The sequence below is a fragment of the Nomascus leucogenys genome, chromosome 8 (genome assembly GCF_006542625.1).
Source record: "Nomascus leucogenys isolate Asia chromosome 8, Asia_NLE_v1, whole genome shotgun sequence".
NCBI lineage: Eukaryota > Metazoa > Chordata > Mammalia > Primates > Hylobatidae > Nomascus > Nomascus leucogenys.
The window spans coordinates 92,219,327-92,239,782 of record NC_044388.1 but is presented as its reverse complement, the minus strand read 5'-3'; the positions used below and the strand labels follow the sequence as shown (position 1 = coordinate 92,239,782).

The 20,456-nt window shown below is 42.6% G+C and overlaps 1 protein-coding gene across 1 annotated transcript in view; it reads right to left on the bottom strand.

Moving 5' to 3' along the window:
• PAPPA (pappalysin 1) overlaps positions 1-20,456 on the bottom strand; it is a 247,286-nt gene that overhangs the window by 189,001 nt on the left and 37,829 nt on the right. The window contains exons 3-4 of the mRNA XM_003264052.4: positions 4,461-4,606; positions 27-320 (exon numbers count right to left, since the gene is read on the bottom strand). Of these exons, the coding sequence (XP_003264100.2) occupies positions 27-320; positions 4,461-4,606 (440 nt within the window). The remainder of the gene's footprint in view (positions 1-26; positions 321-4,460; positions 4,607-20,456) is intronic.

Genomic DNA, 20,456 nt, shown 5'->3' with positions numbered 1-20,456 from the left:
TCACCCTACAGAGTGTAGGGCCCTACCTGCATAGCTCATGAAGTTGTTGTAAGGAGTGTTGAAGAAGCTATGAAAGCCACAGGTGTCATTTCCTGGCCCTGGGTCACCGCAGGACTTGTGTTTAGGGGCTGGGTTGGTATCATTGCAGAGGTCTCCAGTCTCGAAGGAGGGCTCTGTCTCCATGCAGGGGTCACTGCAGGACTGGATTTCTGAGATGCCTCGGAAGACGTGATAGAGGCCCAGGCTGTGACCGATCTCATGGATCATGGTGTGGGTGTGCCCAGGCATGCCATAGAAAGATGGGTTCAAGACAATGCCACCTGTAAGGGGAAATCCAGAGAATCAGGCAAACTAGGTACTGTGCTTCTTGGTGCAAGAACCCCCAAGTCCACCAAGGATAAAGAGATGCTGCCCAAAATAGACACAAGCTTCTCCACCCTAGGACTCCATTGCCCTGAGAGCTGTTACAACCTGTGACATGAATCATGACTTATCCGAGCAGGAACGAATCTCAAAAGTCATTTTGTACAATTCCTTTATTTTTCGTATGAAAACGCTGATGCCTAAAGAGGTGAAGGGACTTACCCAAGGTGATTTCAAATTATCTCAATGGAGAGCAATTCAGAAACTCTGATTTCTGGGCCAGTAAACCTTTCTGCTGCAACCTTTCCCTTACAAAGTAAGGCCTACTCTTATTTCCAAATATTCTACATATTCTTGTCTAGACAAAGCCCTCAGGCTCAGAGATCTTGGTTCTGGTTCTCATTTTGCCTTCACTAATTCTGTGACATCGAGTGGAGTAATTAGCATCTCTGAATCTCATATCTTCATCCCTGATACTGTAAGAGCATGAACGCTAATGAAGGTTAGCACCATGCCGTATTCGCCATTGTAACAGTTTTCATACTAGCTAATGTCACTTGAGCAGGACTTTTGATCAATGTTCTATGATTAATGACTATCACAGGACTATCACAGAGTATCTCATTAAATGTGTGTTGAATATTTGCTGAATGTTAACTCATCTAAAGAAGTTTGTGAGGTTTAACTAATCTAGTGTGAGCAACTAGAATAGCACCTCCATACATCAAGTACATCACTTGAGGACAAGCAGCATGATCATCACCTGAGAGCTTAGTAGAAATGCAGAATCTCAGGCCTCACCCCAGACCTACAGAAGCACAATCTGTATTTTAAAATGAGCCTTGAATGACTTCTCTGTATATTCTGGTTTGAGAAGCAATGGTCTATACCACATGCCTCAGAAGACTGAGAATTGCTTGGCTTGGGCAGATAGACAGAACAGATCTCAGCAGAATTTATGGGTAGTATTTGTGCTGTTTCATTTTAGGCATTGGAACGATGCATACAGGCTGGCAGAGAGATAATTAAACTTTAAAATCCGGGAGGCGGAGCTTTCAGTGAGCCAAGATTGTGCCACTGCACTCCAGCCTGGGTGACAGAGCGAGACTCCGTCTCAAAAAAAAAAAAAAAAAAAAATTAAAAATGTTTCGGGGAAGGTTAAAACTAAGGTCTGTGAACCTTGAAAGTAGGTACTTTAGGTGTAGAGCAGCATCTTATAAAAGAACGGTGAGGAGGTAGGGTCTTGTTGATTTGAGCTGGCAAGCCCCACATGGGCATGGGGGGTTTTATCTTAGACTGGACCTCTGGAATGGTGTGCCTGCTCAGTCAAGGGACTCACAGAGTCTATGCAGAGGTCTCTGATTTTGAAGAAGGACTCTGTCTCCATGTTAGGGCCACTGGAGGACTTGATTTCTGAGATTGAATTTCTGAGCAATTTTGAATTGCTTAGAGCTTTCTAACACAAAGACAAAGATGTGTGAGAGGGCATGTGAGTGTGCGGGTGTGCACATGCACTTGGGTATGAGAAGGAGGCAGGCAGAGGCAGGGAGGAAGAGAAATTGAGACAGGAAATCTTTCTCAATTATTTTCTGTCAATCATAACATGAAACATAATCCGCTTCCCACCCAAGGCTTTTTCCAGGGATCATGGTGTAATAGCAGAAAAAGAGGGGAAAAATATGGTTGTAATAAATTGGGTTTGATTGGGGCTACTGCAGAGGAATTACTCATGAGCAGCATCTCTCGGGATGGGGAGAGGGCAGCCTGGAGTCCAGCTGGAGTTAGCTGACATAGGTTGCAATCCTTCTTCTGATTCACACTGGCCTTGTGACTGTGGAAAATGGACTTTGCATCTCTGGTGAGCTCTAAAATAAGCAGCTACAATAATGCCAATGATTCTCTGTCTCTCCATGAAGCTTCATTATTGAGGTAATGAGAGGACAGGACCATTCCAGGGATGATGATTGGATTGCAGACTTAATGTCTAGGCTAGCCCTGTTTGCTTTACCTCATCCCCTCCCAACTCACGCCTTTTCACAGAGTGACAGCACTTGGGCCCCAGTCCTGTTTCATTGCTTCTCTTAAAAGGTGAAATAGCTTGAGCCTGACATCATCCTGAAATACTATAACATGCTATGGATTTATAGCCTCCCTTATTCCTGGCCCTGAGCCAGTCTCTGAAATTTATGGAATTATCAGGAGTAGTTTTTTCTAACAGTAGAAGCCTGTTACTCAATCCTTCTCAGACTCTGATCATGGCCCTTTCAGTTGCTTTTCTAATAGGACAGAATTTCAGAACTGAGAAGGACCCTTAGGGTCTTCTGGCCTCCTAGGACCTCCTTATTTAATATTGAAGGACATTGAGACCTGAGGAAGGAAAGAGAATTGCCTAAGGCCATACTGCTAAGTAAAGTCACAGCTGAGAACAAACACTAATTTTGGCTCTAGTCTAGCATTACTCCCATACATCATACTAGGTATGTGATATAAGCTGATCATCTTCAAGTTTGCCTAAGCTGCATGCTCTCTTCTGCCCAACCCCACCTGTCTGTGTCTGTCTGTCTATCTGCCTATCTATCTACCCATACATCATATATCTCAGGATTTCTCAACCTCAGTACTATTGACTTTTTAGTCTGCATAATTCTTTGTAGTGGACATTGTGGACATTCAGCAGCATCACTGGCTTCTACCCACTAGATGCCAGTAGCATTCCCCCATTTGTAAGAAGCAAAAATGTCTCTAGATATTGCCAAATGTCTCCTGGGGCATAAAATCCTCCCAGTTGAGAACAAGTAGATATTTATCTTTGTATCTATCTTTATTTATACAACCACACACATGCACACACACACACACACACACACACACAGAGATTGGTCTCATTCTCTAAAAAACAATTGAGAAATGAGAGTCGTCTGGAGGGAACTAAGTCCATGGTTTCATTGAGCAAAACTCCCATTATTTGAATCTCTCATTTCCAAGACAGAATAGCAATGGAGCAGCTGCTGGACTCTGTTTCACCAGGAGATCAGGCAGGCCTGAGGATACATCCAGCACTGTCACTGCTGAGCCCGAACATTCTCAGATAAAGACGTTCACTGAGTCATCACGATTCATTCTTGTAAATAATGGGAACATTCTACCAAAGGGAAAATGATTAAATAAATGGCAGTGCCCTTGTTCAAGGGAATATTATGTGGCTATTACAAATCTTGGCTTTTGAGAGGGAGAAATAACCCACAAGGGTGCTTTTCTTTTATCATTTTAAGTGAAAAAAAAAATGAGTGGGAAGTTAAGGATAAGACTTCTGCAACATGGAAAAAAAAGTAGATAGCATAATATTAAGTGAAAAAAGAACACAGAATTTCATCTATGCTATGATTTTAAAAATGTAAGTTAAAAAAAATGCATGTTTACATATAGATGTGTCCTGGAAGAGAGCATGGAAAAAATAAAATTAAAGAACTACAAAGTTTGCTTACAGGGCCTGGTTCAGAAACTGTTGTCATGTCTAACTTTTGGTGATTGGTTTCTACAAACTTATGTCTTGTTTATGGATATGTATAATTTGAATGTAAGAAGAGTTCCTGTTGGTGTTGGTGGGTGGAACATGGAGGAACACGGAGTTCTTGCAAACTCACTTTTTCTTGCCTCTTTGGTGTCTTTCAAGCCAACCCATGACTGGCTGTGCCAGTACAGTGTGGTTACCAGACTGAGAAGATATTTGCAGGAACTAGGAGACAGAGGGTATAAGGAAAAAGCAAACAATGGACAGTGTTGGAAACTTAGATTCCAATTGTGACTGTCACTGTCTTGTGTGTGATGTTGGATAAGCCCCATTTCCTCTCTGGGTCTCATTTCCCCATTGATAAAACATGGTTAATAATATGGTGCTATTTCCTTCAGAAAATTGCTTGGTGGTCAAAATGAGATAAAGGATGCTAAGGAGTTTTGTAAATTAAAAAGTGATAAATAAATCGGTTGTTCACCCTCACGACTACCACCACCACCATCATGATCATAATAATGATCATCGCACTAAATGTATTACTGTCCTACTCTAGTTGCCTCCTGAAGGAGTTTCTAAGACTCACCTAAGTGCATCAGGGCCTCCTTGTCCCATGGCCAAGTTGCTACTCCTGCCAACTCCTCCTCTGAGGATTTTGCAAAGAAAATATTGAGATGTGTTGATCCATCCAATTTAAGAATGTTCTTCAGCTCATTAACATCCAAGTAGGCTCTGAAACAGAAAAAGAACCTTGGCTGTTATCATGCCCCCAAAAAGATACTATTTAAATAATAGGCGCTCTCCAAATAATTTAGAGCTGCTATGTGTGCCAGGCATTTTGTTAAGCACTTTATAAATACTGCCTTATTGAATTCCCCCAATAATATTATAAGTAAGATGATTCCATTTTACAGATCATAAAATTAAGTCCTCGAGAGTTTAAGAGACTTGCCAAAGTTGTTAGGCTTCTTATGAACACAGAGGTAGGTAGTATCATTATCTCCAGAGGCTTAGAGAAACTTCTTCGTACCTTACTAAGTTCAAGTTGCTACTTAGCAGTGTTTTCCTTTTTCTTAATGCTGTCTCTCCCAAGGAGTTCTCACAGAGCCCAGCCAGTAGCACACATTAATGATGGCTTCCTACTTTTCCCCTCTTAGAATAATAGAAGGGCCTCCCCATGTATGAAAGAGAAAGTCCAAGTTCCCAGGATGGCCTCCAAGACACAACCTACTCCTTAGCCTCATCTCTCTCTCCAACCTGTCTAAAGCACCTCACTGCATACAGATAACATCTCTGCACCCTGTGTGGTGCATTATCCCATTGGCAACTTTATTCATGCTGTTTCCTCTGCTGGGACTCTGATCAGCATTTTGTTCTCTAATGAACAAATCCAAAGTCTGTTCTGGTATCCCTCCTCCAGGAAGACTTCCCTGATGCTCTCCTCACCTGCACCCCTTTTAACATCTCCATACTCATCCACCTCCTACTAGCAGTGCACTTTCTCTCATTTGCCATTTCAATAAATTGCTTCCTCTATTACATAATACACATTTGTGGCCACCTGGGGGAAGGGGAGGTGCCTTATTAATCTCTGTTTACTCAGTTCTCGGCACAAAGCTTGATACCTGGCGAGACCTCAGTAGATTTTGATGGAATTGAATTAAATTGGGGAAAGTCAGAGTAAAAATATTTAGCTCTCAGTCTCAAATTCAATAATTCCTGACCAATGGGGCCTCGGTTTCCTTATCAATACATTGAAATTAGTAACAGCTGCCTGATGCTCCACAGAGCATTTCTGTGGGTGGAAAACTACACATTTACCCTGCTGTGAGTAGGATACGTCTGAGACCTAGCGTGTCAAGGCCACCCATGTCACAGAAAGCCCCAAGCTCACGAAACCAAACATTCCTGTGACCATAATTTGTACATCTTTTCACAAAAAACATGAGTTGGAGATAGGTGGGCCCAGGAGAGCTTACATCTATGTCTAGGTTGAGCTGACTAATTCCAAGAATAGCCACACAAACTCAGATATTGACCCGAAATCTCGCTGCTGAGCCCTTCTCTTCCCCAAGAACCCACATTCAACTTCTTAGGCTGGAAGCCTCGTGAGGAATTCTAATCAGTCTGCTCTGTCATCAGGGAAGAGAACGAGGAAGGAGACAGCCAACATTTATGAAGCATTTGCTGTATGCCAGACCCTGTGCTAGGTACACATGTCTCATCCCTGTTTGGTAGTTGAAGCAATGCAACAGAGTGGGTGAGATGGCTCATTTTTAAGCTACAGCCGTAGGTTTTGAATCCAGCTTTTCCACTTTATGTCTGGGCCACCCTAGGCAATGTACTTAACTTCCTGCAGCTCAGATTCTTTATATAAAGAACGAGGGTGATAATAGTACCTACCCCATACAGCTGTTCGAAGGGTTAAGGTAGTTAATAAAGAGAGTGTAAAGGGCTTAGAATAATGCCTGGCACATATAAAGTTTCAGCGCATGTTTAGCTATTCTTATCACTTATCCCCATCATACAGATGAAGGAACAGGGGTTCAGAGATCACACAACTGGCGACAAGGCCAAGTACAAATCGAGATGTGTCCAACTCTTCCCACAACCTCACCCTCATTTCCAAGCTCACCCAGGCCCAAAGTGAAAAGGGAAACAATGCATGGGAGGAGAATGAAAACACAGAGGAGCCGAGATTTTCTTGGATCAGCCCTTTCCACATAATTTATTATTTTCTAATTGATTTGTTCATTTCCATCAAATGTTCTCTCAGGCAGAGAACACAAATGTTATTAGAGAAAGCCACCTCTGCCCCATAGCTCTGAGATGAGAAAGCTTCAAGAGAGAAAAAGGGTGGGGTAGGGGCAGGGGAGACATTTTAATTGGTTGTTTATTCAGTGGTAATTGCAGAAGCCAATCTTTTCAAGAAGTGGTATTCATCCTAGCCCAAAGCAGAGAAGTGGGATGTGGGAGCCTCTCCCTGGCTTGTACGTGATTTTTTTTTTTTTCGTACTTTGGGAAGCCTCTATTTCCCTAAGGGGGAAGAATCCGCAGAAGCAATCCAGGTCCCTAGCCCCACTGGCCTCTCTCTTCCCCACCTCTCCCAGGGGAACCCACCCAAAGTGGGGGGGAAAAAAAAGCAACAACACAGCCCTGTGGATGAAAGTTTTCCTTTTGCTGCCCGAGGTATTCCCACCAATACAGAGCCAGGCTGAGTGTCTCTCAAATATATCAAGGGGAAAATCTTTGCGACGGGAGTCCATGTGGGTATTTACCTCCCTACCCCTATGCCTTGAAAGGATATTTTTTTCCCTTTTGTCAACAAGATAGAAGAGAAAGCACAGGAGGTCAAATTCAGAAGGAACATTACTGTCTAGGGATAGTGAAGGTGAGAGAAGGAAAATGGCCATGTGACTTCCATTTTGCAATTGTTGGGAAGGCTGGCCCTGTGTATACAATGTAAATTGGTCAAATGTACTTTAAAATGTCAGGATTGGGCATGGTGGTCCATGCTTGTAATCCCAGCACTTTGGGCAGCCAAGGCAGCAGGAATGCTTGAGGCCAGGAGTTTGAGATCAGCTTGGGCAACACAGGGAGATCCCATCTTTACAAAAAATTCAAAAAAGTTAGCTGGGCATGGTGGCACATGCCTGTAGTCCCAGCTACTTCGGAGGCCGAGACAGGAGGATTGCTTGGGCCCAGGAGTTCAAGGCTGCAGTGAGCTATGATTGTACCACTGTACTCCCACTTGCGCAATAGAGCAATAGGCCATCTCTTAAAACAAACCCAAAAACAAACATTACTCACTTCCCAGAAAAATCAATCAAAATCCCAAACTCACTCAGAGTTGGACAGATAGACCTGTATCTATGGGCAAGTTGTCTGTCCAACTCTGTGCATGTATTAGTCTGTAGATTAAGCTGTGTGTGTATTAATCTATAGCTTAATCTGTGTGACTTAATCTGTGTAGAAGCTTTACTACTCAGAATTGGACAGATAGACCTATATCTGTGGACAAGTAGGTTTAAGTCTCTGAGTATCAATTAGCTCATGCGGATCCCAACAGGATTAAATAAGACAGCTCAGCACAGTCCCAGCACATAACTAGAAAATGTGAGCCCTCCATATCCTGGTCTTCTATTTTCTCCTGCTGGGAAAGAACCTAAACTGACAGTCTGCCTCTGGGTGGCTCTCCCAATCTCAGCTTTCAGTGTCTCTTCCTCATTACCCAACATTCTTCCTCCTACAACCTCAACCACTCAAGTTCTCTTGGGTTTTTTATTCTGAGAACCTCTAGTTTTCCCCAATTATGCCCAACCCCTAAGAATGTCCATTAGTTTCCCTTGTCTGCCTTGCGATCTTTCTTCCTGATGATTGGCCCTTTTAAATCTTACGAATCCCGCAAAGTCCACCTTACATGTGATGCACTCCATGTATCCTCTTATGACCACCCTCATCTGTAGAGTAGGGATGATGATGACCACCTGTCAGGGGCATCATAAGGATTAGAGGCAACACAGGTTAAGTGACTAGCATGGTGACTGGCACAGAGAAGGCATCACTGATTAGGATAGGCTCCTTTTACTGCATTCTTGTTAGCAAAACGAAAATTATTAACAACACTCAAATCATCATCATCACCTCTATCTGAAAATGAGTCCTCCTTCCTCTGTGCTCCCTACTTTTAATTCGAGTACTTATCAATCTGCTTTGGGTTATATTCACTGTGTGACCATCTGTCTTTTCCATCAGGTAATGAGCTTCTGGCAGTTGGGATTGGGACCAAATCTTTATTATCTCCGTATCACTTAAAAGTATCCTTCAAGAGAGAACCACCACCGATGGGCAGCTACTGAGCACCTCTCTCTCAAATTGCATAGTTTCAAACAGGATGAGAGAGCCCAGAGCTCAAGGAAGGGGAATTACTTGCCCAAGGTCATATATATAATACAGGGCATAGAAAAGCCTACCAACAAACCTCTCTGCTCTAACCTGTGTATATGTCACTTGTGTATAGCAGCAATTTTGTATCATAAGTTACTTCTTCCTTCAGGTGGACACAGTTCCCTGCATAGTTTAGAGAACAAATCATGGGAAGGATGGCAGCCTCCATTCTCTCCCTCAGCTGGACACCTGGGTGTGGGAACCTGCATTGCCTCAATATCTGACCACTTCTCGCTATACTCTGCTGGTTGCTCTGCAGCTCGGGGTCCGTACATGTTCAGTGAGGTTGTGAAATAGATCGGTGTCTTCCAGATCATGGTCTACAGAAGGCTAAATTTGTAAGAAAATGATGAATATTTAAAGAAAAACATTGCTGAGTCAAATGGGTTTGGGACATGGTCTGTTAAACAAGGTTAAATACATATGTTTTTTAATTGCAAGAATTTTCGGAGCCTCAAATATGCAAAATAAGAGTAAGACAGATAGTGCAGGAAGTGTATCCAAAAATATGTGACCATAATTCCTCCTCCACACCCCTCCCCCCTACACACTTCCACCTTTGCCAAAAACCAAACAACAGTACAAACAACAAAGTTTGGAAAATGTTGGCTAGATTGAAATGTCCCTCCTGATTTAGATACTTTTCCCTGAGCCACCTCTCAAGAGTGGTGTCTCAGTGTCTCTTTTCTTCCTACACAACCCATGCACCTGGATCCCACTGTTGAGATTGCGGATCCCCTGGAATGTCTGTTTCAGGGGGCCCAGCCCTGATTGCCAAGGCGCCCAGACTTTACCCCTTTGCCAGAACTGCATTTCAAAGCCATGAGTGCAGTTCTGGAGGGAGATCAAAGCTCTCTCAACTCAACTGTCATTAGAATATTTTCTTTATGCATCTCACTCGTTGGTGAGTGCCAACAACATATTTCCTAAATGCACTGGCCTGAGATGGCACAACTCTGTAATAATCTGAATAAGAGGGCTGTCAGGGCCTGTTTTATTGAGAGAGAAGCAAAAGGGAACCACATTCAAAATGCAAAACAACAACAGCAACAACAACAAATCCTTTAAATAAAATCATGGGAAAAAACGTGTGAGAAGGCCTGAGTTTTTTCACCTCTAGAAGCATAATACACTGGCCTTCCCATTTCAATGGTACAGCTTACAGTGAGCCCAGGTCAAGACTGAGGACTCTCCATTTCTATTCCCACTCAAAGCAGGTCACTCTTCATTGGACCTCCCCTATGCAGAAGTGATAGCTGAGGAGATCTTTAAGCAATGTCACGCCAGAGTCATGCTTCCTGGGCCCTTGATGGGTGCGGCTGGTCACAGAGATGGTACTGGCCATGCATAGATACCCTCAACTGGAGGAGGGTTTGTGTGAGCTGAACACTGGCTGAGAGTGGGCCACTTTTAAGCTAGCTAGAGACTGGGAACAGTTCTTTCAGGTTAGAATAAAAGGCAGCAGAGGGTCATTTTAAGAGAGAGACAGACTGGCGTTCAAATCCTCCTTCTTCCACAAAGTGGCTCTGTGATCTTGGACAACTGACCCTGTCACTTTGTATCTCAATTTCCTCACCTATGAAATGGAAATTAGAAAATTCAACCAAGAAAGGAGGATACAAAAATTCAAGGAGGTAATGCACAAGGAAATGCCTAGAAGAGTACCCAACTCATGAAAAACCTTCGAGATGCAGAATTCTCTTTTAAGCTAGTTCATGGATTGAGAGAAAACTGGCCTTAGCTCCCAATGCCTGTTGAGTTCCCGCTCCACCAGCCAACCCTGGTTCCCAACACTGGATTAATGTGTTTACCTTCTTCACAGGAGGTTGTCCTGTTTCTCCATCTCATAGAGCAAATTCTGTAACATTGCCCATTTCCAAATTCTGATCGTAGCTTGTCATTCCCAAGGAGGTTCTCAAGTCCATGAACCACTACTTAATTTTCAGAACACACCAGCCCATTTGAAAATAATTATCAAATATAAAGATCAAAGCCACTCAAGGCAAGTCATTAAAGCAAGATAAACCTCAGAATGTTTATTGCATCCATATCCTTGTTCCAAATAACAAGCTTTCTCCAACCTGTGACCAGTACAAAAACCTGAATTTTGTTCTTTATCCCAAAGGCCCTAACAATCTGGACTTGATCCTCCTGCTTAGTTTCATTGTCAAAAATGCCTAAATCTGCCTCTCCAGTCTATAAAAAGAGACACAGAAATAAAATGCTGGGAGAGTTTATTAAATTCTTGGAATCTTGAATGATTAGTTTCCAAAATAACAGATTTTGTATGGAAGCTTGACACATAACGTAATAGCATCAATCAAAGACTAATTGAAAATTGATCATTCCTTTATTTAGTTATTGAATGAGTCATTCTTTCCTTACCTCCATTTTTTCCTTTCTTTTTCCCTGCTTTCATTCTTTCCTTCCTTTCTTCCTTCCTAATTTCCTTCCTTTCCACATATCATTTATTCATTCTTTTCTGCTTTCATTCATCAACAACACTTACTGAGATTCTATTCAATACCATGTTTAAGCTAGAAACTTTGCCTACAGATAATGAAAAAAGCACGATTTTCATTATCAAGGTATTAGAAGTTTTATGAAGAAAGTGAGACGAATAAATGAATGATCACAACATAGTATGATAACATTAATAACACTACCATTTGGAAAAGTTTACTACACACTGGAACTGTTGAAGTATTTTTGTTATATTATATTTTTGAAGCTTTTCAAAAGCCCTAGAGTATCCCCAACTTATAGGTGATGGAACCAAGGCTAAGTGGGCTGACACCACTTTTCCAAGGTCCCTCCACTTGGAAAAGTGTCAGAGGGGGGACACAACCCCTAGTCTGTTGGATGCTACCGACCATATCCTTAGCCATTAGTCTCTTACTTCCTGTTATCATATGTGTTATGATAGAGCGGGTGGGTGTTAAATATAATGAGAGCATACAGCAATGACACCCAGCTGAAGGAGGGTCAGAAGCCACTGAGGTTTTCACATAAAGAATAAACCTTGATATTGAACCAAGTGTGGGAAATAGAGAAAATGGCAGAAGCTCCAGAAAGCCCACAAGCATAGAAGCATGAGAAGAGACACTACAAGCCCTCACTTGCAAGGTTGAGAAAGATGAAGCTGGAGGGGACAGCAATGGCTACATCTGTGCTATAGTTTGGGTATTTGTCCCCTCCAAATATCACATTGAAATGTGATCCCCAATGTTGGGGGTGGAGCCTAGTGGACGGTGTTTGGGTCATGGGGGCAGATCCCTTAAGAATGGCTTGGTGTCATTCTCATGGTAGTGAGTTCTTACTCTACTAATTCTGGTGAGAGTCAGTGATTAAAAAGACTATCATCTCCCCACTCTCTCTCTTGCTTCTTCTCTTGCCATGTGATCTCTGCATATGCAGGCTCCTCTTCACCTTCCAAGCATGAGGGGAAGCAGTTTGAGTCCTTCACCAGAAGCAGACACTGGTACCAGGCTTCTTGTACTGCCTGTAGAACCAGGAGCCAAATAAATCTCTTTCCTTTGTAAATTACTCAGCCTCAGGGATTCCTTTGAAGCAATACACAACAAACTAAGATAATCAGGAAGGGTCTTGTATACCAGGCAATGGAGAATTGAAAGTGTCCTGGGAGTCCCAAACAGACCATGGCAGATTATATGTAAGAGGATAAAATGATCTGGTTTACATTTTCCAGGGAGAGTTCTGAAGGAATTTGGGAGATGGAGTAGAGGTGGTGAAAGTGGAGAAGGAGGCGTTGGCAGTGTCTCACAGCAATAGGAGTGTATATAAGAAGTAGTGGTATTCTTACATGGGGAAAAATTTGATGCTGAGTTAGGGTGGGAGTGAGGGAAGCTGAAATGTTGGTCTGGTTTCTGATTTTGTCTCCTGTAGTATTTTTCTTATATCAGTCACAGACACTACACATCAAAGTCCCCTGTATTGCTGCTCTAAATGCAGAGATTTATCTGCCAATGGCATGTCCTTTGCTGAGTCTCTTGGAAGGCCAACCCATAGGAAAATCACTGGCCTTCAGCTCCTTGTGGATTGGATCATGATGGGACCAGGTAATGGGTGGGATGGAGAATCCTGAGAATTTGGTTCAGAGGAAATCAGGTGCTGTTTCCGAGAGGCAGAGTGTGCCAGTGGCGAGGTGCTTAGACTTTTGGGATATTATTAGACTGATGCACAAGTAATTGTGGTTTTCAACATTACTTTTAAATGGCAAAAACCACAATTACTTCTGCAGCAACCTAATAATAAACATTGAGATGGAAGTCAGCAGTTTGTGTAATTTTGATGAATAAATAAAGCATTCAAAAGGGGAAAAAAAATCACTCCACCATGTATGAGGTCCCTCATATCATAAAATAAAAGGTACTTGAGTAGCACTCCAAAAGAAAAAATAATATCAGAATAAAGGGCACTACTTTACAAGGAATGCATTTTACTAGAAACTACACAGCGGCTATTTTTCTCATTTACCTTTTGGAAAATAATTTTAGAGATTGTTAGGACAGAAAGCAAAGTGTCAGAATACCTGGTTCCTGGCAAGCTCAGCTACACTCACTCGGTTAACATGAATCATCCTCTAGGACACAGCCTAAAAGCTACTCTGACCCCCTATGTCTGAGTCAGGTAGCCATTCTGTGTTCGCTCAGCACCTTGGACTTCTCCATAACAGCAATTATGCAGCTAGCTATTTATCTTGCTGCAGGAAATTCCAAAAGGGCAGAATTACAGGTGTCTTGTGCAATGTTCAATGCTGTACTTCTAGCACCTAGCACTGTGCTTGGCACATAGAAGGCAGACACACACAATCATGCACAAACTATTGGATGAACAGTCACTTCCCTAAGATCTTCTCTTGGGGTACTCCAATCTCTGTTTTGACAGCCTCAGAAACTCTGGGTTCGTTTATTTTCAGAGCAGCCATTAAGGCATGAGGAATCTCTTGTTAAGTAAGGAGGTGCACAATTGAATTGTGATGCTGTGTTCAAAAGCAACACCGTAGTAATACAATTATCTCATGTCAATCATTTTTGCAACTGAACTCTACAGTTCAAGGGCCCACAGCTCTCTTCCCACCACCTCACTTCCTTCTTGGAGCATCAAACCAAATTGATAAATAACACAACTGACCACACTGAGCGAATATGCACAACTTACTGACAGCCTTGTGATTTGTCTTATGCTTAAATCACAACTAAGCAAAGAATCACATCTCCTTCACGAGCTGCAGCAGTCACAATGTTTTAGGAACAAGGGTTATTTCAGAAGATTGCATAGTTTGGCTCTAGACTTTAGCCATGTAGGCATATAACTGACGTGAAGACTAAATAAAATATATTAAGTTTGGAAAGGATAAATCAAGAATTATATAATCACCAATATGTGTTAAAATGGCAATGTCTAAATTTTAATCTGGACCATAGCCCCATACAAATCACCTAACCTTAGGCAAAAAACAAATTTATTTAAAATTAAAACAATACAGTCCATACAGTAGATGGAGGTCCCTCTGGATGACCTTGAATAAGTCTAGTAACTTCTCCAAACTTGGGTCTCCCTTGGGGTTAAACAGAGACAACTCTTAGAAAGTCATGTGATGATCAAGGAGTTCAAGTATGGAGAAATGATGCTAGAAAGCATGACATTATATGCCAGGCTGTCAAAAGTAGAAATAAATTCAAATTGATTTTTGGAAAGAGGATGCCACATTTGGAGCCTGGGGGAAAATAAAATAGCAGACATGTAGACTGCCCCATTATGGGGTACCATCACAAGGCCACTGTTGGAACTTGAGAAATATGAGTAGGATTTTTTTTCAACTTGTCATAGAGCATAATTGCTCCTCATTACCACACTGAACACTTTGTACTCAAGCAGATACAAGGGCTGGTCAATCCTCTGAAGGCAAAGACTGTCTCTTATATTCCCTTAGCATCTCCAGTGCCAGTGCATGGCTTTATTTGTACCTTTTAAATATTAAGCCCATCCTCTGTACTCTAGTTCTACTTCCCACAATCCTGGAAACAGGATTCCAATGTCTGATTTGAGAATATCTGTGCATGAACAAACCTCAAATCCTCCCATTTTACAGATGAAGAATTTGAAATAAGAGAAGAAAAGTGTCTTACTTCATGCTGGCCACTAAGTTCCTGGAAGAATCTAGTCACTTCCTTCCTCACGCTTGGCCAAACCACTGGCAAACTGTGTTTTTCTACCATGGATTCTCATGGGAAAGAAACCTCCTTTGCATCTCTCTTACTTCATGATTTTGTGGAGTTATAATCACCATTGCTCTCTGTGGCCATAAAAATAGTTCAGTAGTTAGAAGTCAAGTTCAAGGCTAAGAGCTGCAGTTGGCTGTCTAAATTCACACAAGTTTTGAATCAAACACATCAGAAGCTTGATGTGGAGACAGTGCTCCTCCACCCTTCACCACCAGGCCACTAAAACAACCTAGAACATGGAAAAGAGAATGAGAAGAAAGGAGAAAGGAGGAAGACAGAAAATGCTCCTCTGAAAAATGGGAAAACACGAGCATATTCTAGTTATGCAAACAAGCCCGTGAGCAAAATACACTGCTATTCACACACTAGTTTTGTGTTTTCAGAAAGTGAGAGTGGAGGTGTGGAGGTTCCCTCTCAGGAGGTGGAAACCTGCCCAGCACTGAGTTTGAAGGAACAAGCTGAGCTGTAACCAACTTAGGAAAATGTATTTCAATAAAACAAAATGTGCTGCTGTCTGTCAGTTCAACCCTCTCTCGCACGCCCAACAGCTTTGTTTCCTAACCTGGAAGGGCATCTGACCAAGTGCAGAGGCTGTCATGAGTGGTCAGTGTCATCAGTGGATGCAGAAAGGAAAATGAGAGTGCTGAGCATGCCAAACCCAGGGTGGGAAAAAACCAACTGCCTCCTGCTGAGGCCCTTGAAAGGGCACCAGTACTGCCATCCATCCAGGCAGCTGGGAATGGGACAGGGAACACATCTGAGAAAGGGATGAGAGAAGGAGCACCTCAGATCCTGGCATGTTCCTGACTTCTCCCCCCCCCAAAAAAAAAGAGTTCCAACTTTTATCTGTAAACTTTGAGAATATAGAGTATGCTGGGGCAAGAGTCCCAGGCCAGGAGAGAGCCTTGGTTGGTGTAGTCCTGAGCACATTACGGGTACCCTCCTGGCTTCCCAGCTTCCAATTCCTTCCCTACTCACTATTCAATGAGCCCCAACTTGGAATCCCAGACATGCCTTTGCTTTTTTGCTGGAAATGCTTAAACTTAGTGTGGCATGCTGCTTATCTCTTGGGAAAATCAATACATTAGCATTCAGTTTATACAGGACTTTTGGAATTAAAAAAATATTTTAAAAATGAAACCTGTGGGTGATAAAATAAAAGGGCTTTTGGTAGTACAGAGTGGTTGATTAGGTTACTTCTGTCTCTTACTCCCGCACTGAGATTGTAGTGAGGGGGCTCAGGGTTGCAAAGGGGCTAAGAATTTCGGGATATGCACAATAAGAAGCGAGAAGATCTATCAGAGGAGGGAAATTCCCAAACAACAGCAGCAATAACAACTGCTATTTTCAGACCTCACTATGTGCCAGGTGCTGCCCTAAAAGTTTGACTATGTATTATTTCAACCAATCCTCTAAACCACCCAATGCAGTAGACTGTTACTTTCATTCCTGACTTTACGGAGGAGGTGACTGAGTCTCTGACAAAGGAAGAGACCTGTGCAAGGTTACAGAACTGTTAAATGACTTGACTGTAGTATGTTCTGTCTCCAAAACTTGTATTCTTATTTATTTGCTAGACTGTATTGATCTTCTACTGTTCCTCATAGGTCACTGTTTTGAGCTCCTTATTAACCTCATCTTTAGGGACCTTGAGCATTTCTTCTTTTAATTCAGTTCACCCCTCTATTCTGCTCTTAAGACCAAAGTTATATGCGTGCAAGTCTCACAGATGGAACTTGTGAGTAAAGGTGGACTTTGTTCAGAAGAAAAGCATGAAGAAAACCCAGACTGAATCAGAGAAAATCGAACCATATGTGCGAGTATGCCTGCATCTGTATGTCTGTGTATCAACCCTCAAGCAGGCATGAGGGCTGGAGATGGTGGAAACATATACTAACTTCACAAGTCTGGCAGATCTCTCATTATGATCCATCCCAACATTGCCTGGAATGGTTTTGTACAGAAATATGTCCTTTAACACTGCCAGACATTTGGGTCATTTTAAAAATAAGCCAGTGTGTAAATTCAATAACTCAATGAGTTTGATAGAAGTTATAGGGTCTTTATTTAAAAATACCAATTCTGCGGCTAGTCCTTTAAAAAAAAAGTTAATATTTTGAGAATGAAAATAATCTCAGCAAATGCTCTCAATTTGTATATGGCAGTTTCATCCAGCCCTTTTTTTATGAGCCTGTAGGAACACAGTATCTGTAAAACAATGCTGAAAGGGAGGAGATGGTGTCCACATGTGCACCCAAGAAGGGAGGAGACTTTTCTCCAGCACCTACTATGTGCCAGGCACTGTACCACACCAGGTGTCTCATACAGATGACTCCATTTGAGTGCCATGACATGCCACAGGATAGCTGTTATCACCCAATTATTACAGATGAGAAACCAGAGACTCTTATTGAACAACGTGCCAACGTCAGACAGCTAGTGCAGAGCGGAGCCAAGATTCAAACCCTGGTCAGTCTCTAGCACGCATAATTTTTCCACTACACCAGACCTGACTCCTGTTATTGCTTTAATGAATATTAGTCACGTTAAATAAACCCTGATATTCTGATTATAAAATTCCAAGCAATTTCTTTTACATGATTACTGGAAAAGAATGAACAAAGTGACTGAAATAATAACAGTGCCCCCTTTCATCTGCATGCTGGTTAACTCTTCCCAGAACTCTTTCTGGGATATTATTTTATGAGACCCTCATGGCAATTGTGTGATCCAGGCAGTCAGATACTATTATTCCTTCCAAATAGATGTCGAATTGGAGGCTTAGAGAGATTAAGAGGCTTGCCCAAGATTGCATAGCTAACAAACTGCCCAGCCCAGGCTAGAATCTGTTTCACCTGAATTCTTTCATTCTAAACCAGCCTGAGTCTTCAAGTATCTCCAGTCTGAAGAAAAAACTGTGGCATCTACCTGCATGAAGCCCCAACCAGACTCATGTCTTTCTTGCATCTTCTCAACATCTTCCCACTTCAATTTATTTACCCCATTATCACTACATGTCTGGCCAGCCCACCAGCTCTTTTCTATTATTACAAAGCCTGCTCATGCTAAAAGTCTATTGCATCCCTTCTCCATCATTAAACCTTTCCTAACTTTTCCAAACCACAGTGATCCTGGCCTTTCTCAGAGCTCATGGGAGCCTTATAGGCTATGTGGTTTACAGGGAAATTAGTCATCTGCCCTCTTGCCTTCTCTTGAATGACTTAACAAAATGTCATTAAACCACAGGATACAAGCACCTTGAAGACAGAGATTATATCTTGGACCCCTACAGCATTTATCACAGTTCTCTGGATACTAAGGTGTCTTAATAGAATATGGATGATGGGTAAGAACATAAACATACTAAACATAACCTTTCCAGGTTTTAAGCTGGTGTCTAAGGTGTCTATAGGAGGCAGTTGAAATAGCATGGGAGTAGGAAGTGAGACCCTGGGTCTCCACTGCAGCTCAGCCCCACTCTCACTGGATGGTTTGTGTCAGTGTCTGCCCCTCCTTGAGGGCTTAGTCTCCCCACCTGCAGCAAGAAAGTACTGGACCCATCTACTCTTCCATTAAGCTCTGAGAGTCCTTCATTCAGATTGAAAAGGAAGAGGAAAGTACGAAGTTTATGCTCCATGAGATCAAATCAGAAATGAAGTAGGAAACCCCACCCAGAGAGGACAAATCATTCAGTGGGCCCTGATTAGAGCAGGGGAAGAGGCTGACGGGGGTTATAGCTGCCAGCAGAGGGGTCGGGGGTGACCTCAAGACTTATCACAGCCCCTTTTGTGAGACTTCCAACAACATTAACTGGAGTCCAAAAGCAACAACAAGAAAAACCTGGCCTCAGGGGATTGTCCTTGTTACATTAAAAAAAAATTATAATAATAAAGAGAAGACAAAGGAAATAATTCCCAAATAATAATAAAGAGAAGACAAAGGAAATGTTTCCTTATGAGACAACAGCGTATAGGGAAAGTGTCTTTTTTTCCACCTATCCCATTTTGTATGAGTAGATATTCATGAACAAAGGTGAGTTCACTTGAGGATGCCAGGGCTTGTGGTTTGGAAGGGTCCAAACAGGAACTTCGTTGGTTTGCTGCAATATCCTCTTTCAGTGAGGTAGCTACAGTCTTCAGTGTCAAATGCCCTTGGATTTCCTGACACTGGAATTTTCTATTAATATCCAGGTTTTCCATTTCATTTATAAAAGGGTGTGTGAAGTGCATTCTACCTGCGTGTAGACATCTCTAATGGCTGCAGATGAAGTCCTGCCTCCCTGGCTATTCTCCACCACTGTAGAGAATAGCCACAGTTCACCTGGAATGTCTTTTTTCTTACTGGCTAGTCTCATAAAAGGGCATTTACTGCTCACATAGACTGCTCCTCCTGGCTGGTACTGTGGACCCTTCATTCACACCAGTGATTGCAGTGGGGTGTTTACTTCTCTGTCTTACCCACTAGGTGGTAAGTTCTGGGAGGGCAGTGATTGGGCTGGCACAGAGAGAGCATTCAACAAATATTTATTGAGAGAAGAAAAGGACAGAAGGAAGGGAAGGTAGGAAGAATGTAGGGAGGAAGGAACAGAGGATTAAGCCTAACATTAAAGTTTTCCATGAGATAAACTGAACTTTTCTCTGCTCATGGTCTGGATCTCAGCCATAATAACCCCTTAAACTCCATGCTCTCTTCTATACATCACTCCTTACCCTCTCCACTGCCTGGCTTATGCCCTACCCTCTGCATGGGCTGGCTGTCTCTAGGCTCTGGACATTCTCTGCCTGCTCATGCAGATCCACTCCCCACCCTGCTCTGTGTCCTTGGGAGGCTGGCTATCTACGATTGCATCAACAGGTTCCTTTGTTTTGTGACTTCAGTTGGATCCACCAAATGGGAAGCACTGGCAAGAGACTGGCAGGCAGAGAGAATGACAACATGGAATTTACTCTCCTGGTTCCCTTCTGGTCAGGTGGCTATAGCCTGACTGCTTCCCTTGTTGAGAGCCACAGCTGCTGCCAGGAAACCCCTTCCATACAGTCCCTCTCTCTGGGTCCCACTTTCTCCTCTTGCCCTTACAGGCCAAGGGGGTAAATGGTTCTCCATGGTTGCCCGCCCTAGAGTATAGCACAAGGCCTTGTTGGTCGTCCTTAATCCTGCCTACAACATTGTAAACAGCTTCTCCTTAAAAATAGCCCCTCCATCAATTCTCCTAATTATTCTGTTTGAATGTGCCATCTGTTTCCTGCTAGGACCCTGACTGATGCAGTCTGCATCTTTACCTCTCAGCAGGCTGCCTATTCTCAAATGCCTACTCAAATCTTGCCCCCTCCAGCTGATTTGCCTTGTTTTTCTAGTCAAATAAATCTCTGCTTTTTTGGTCTCCTGTC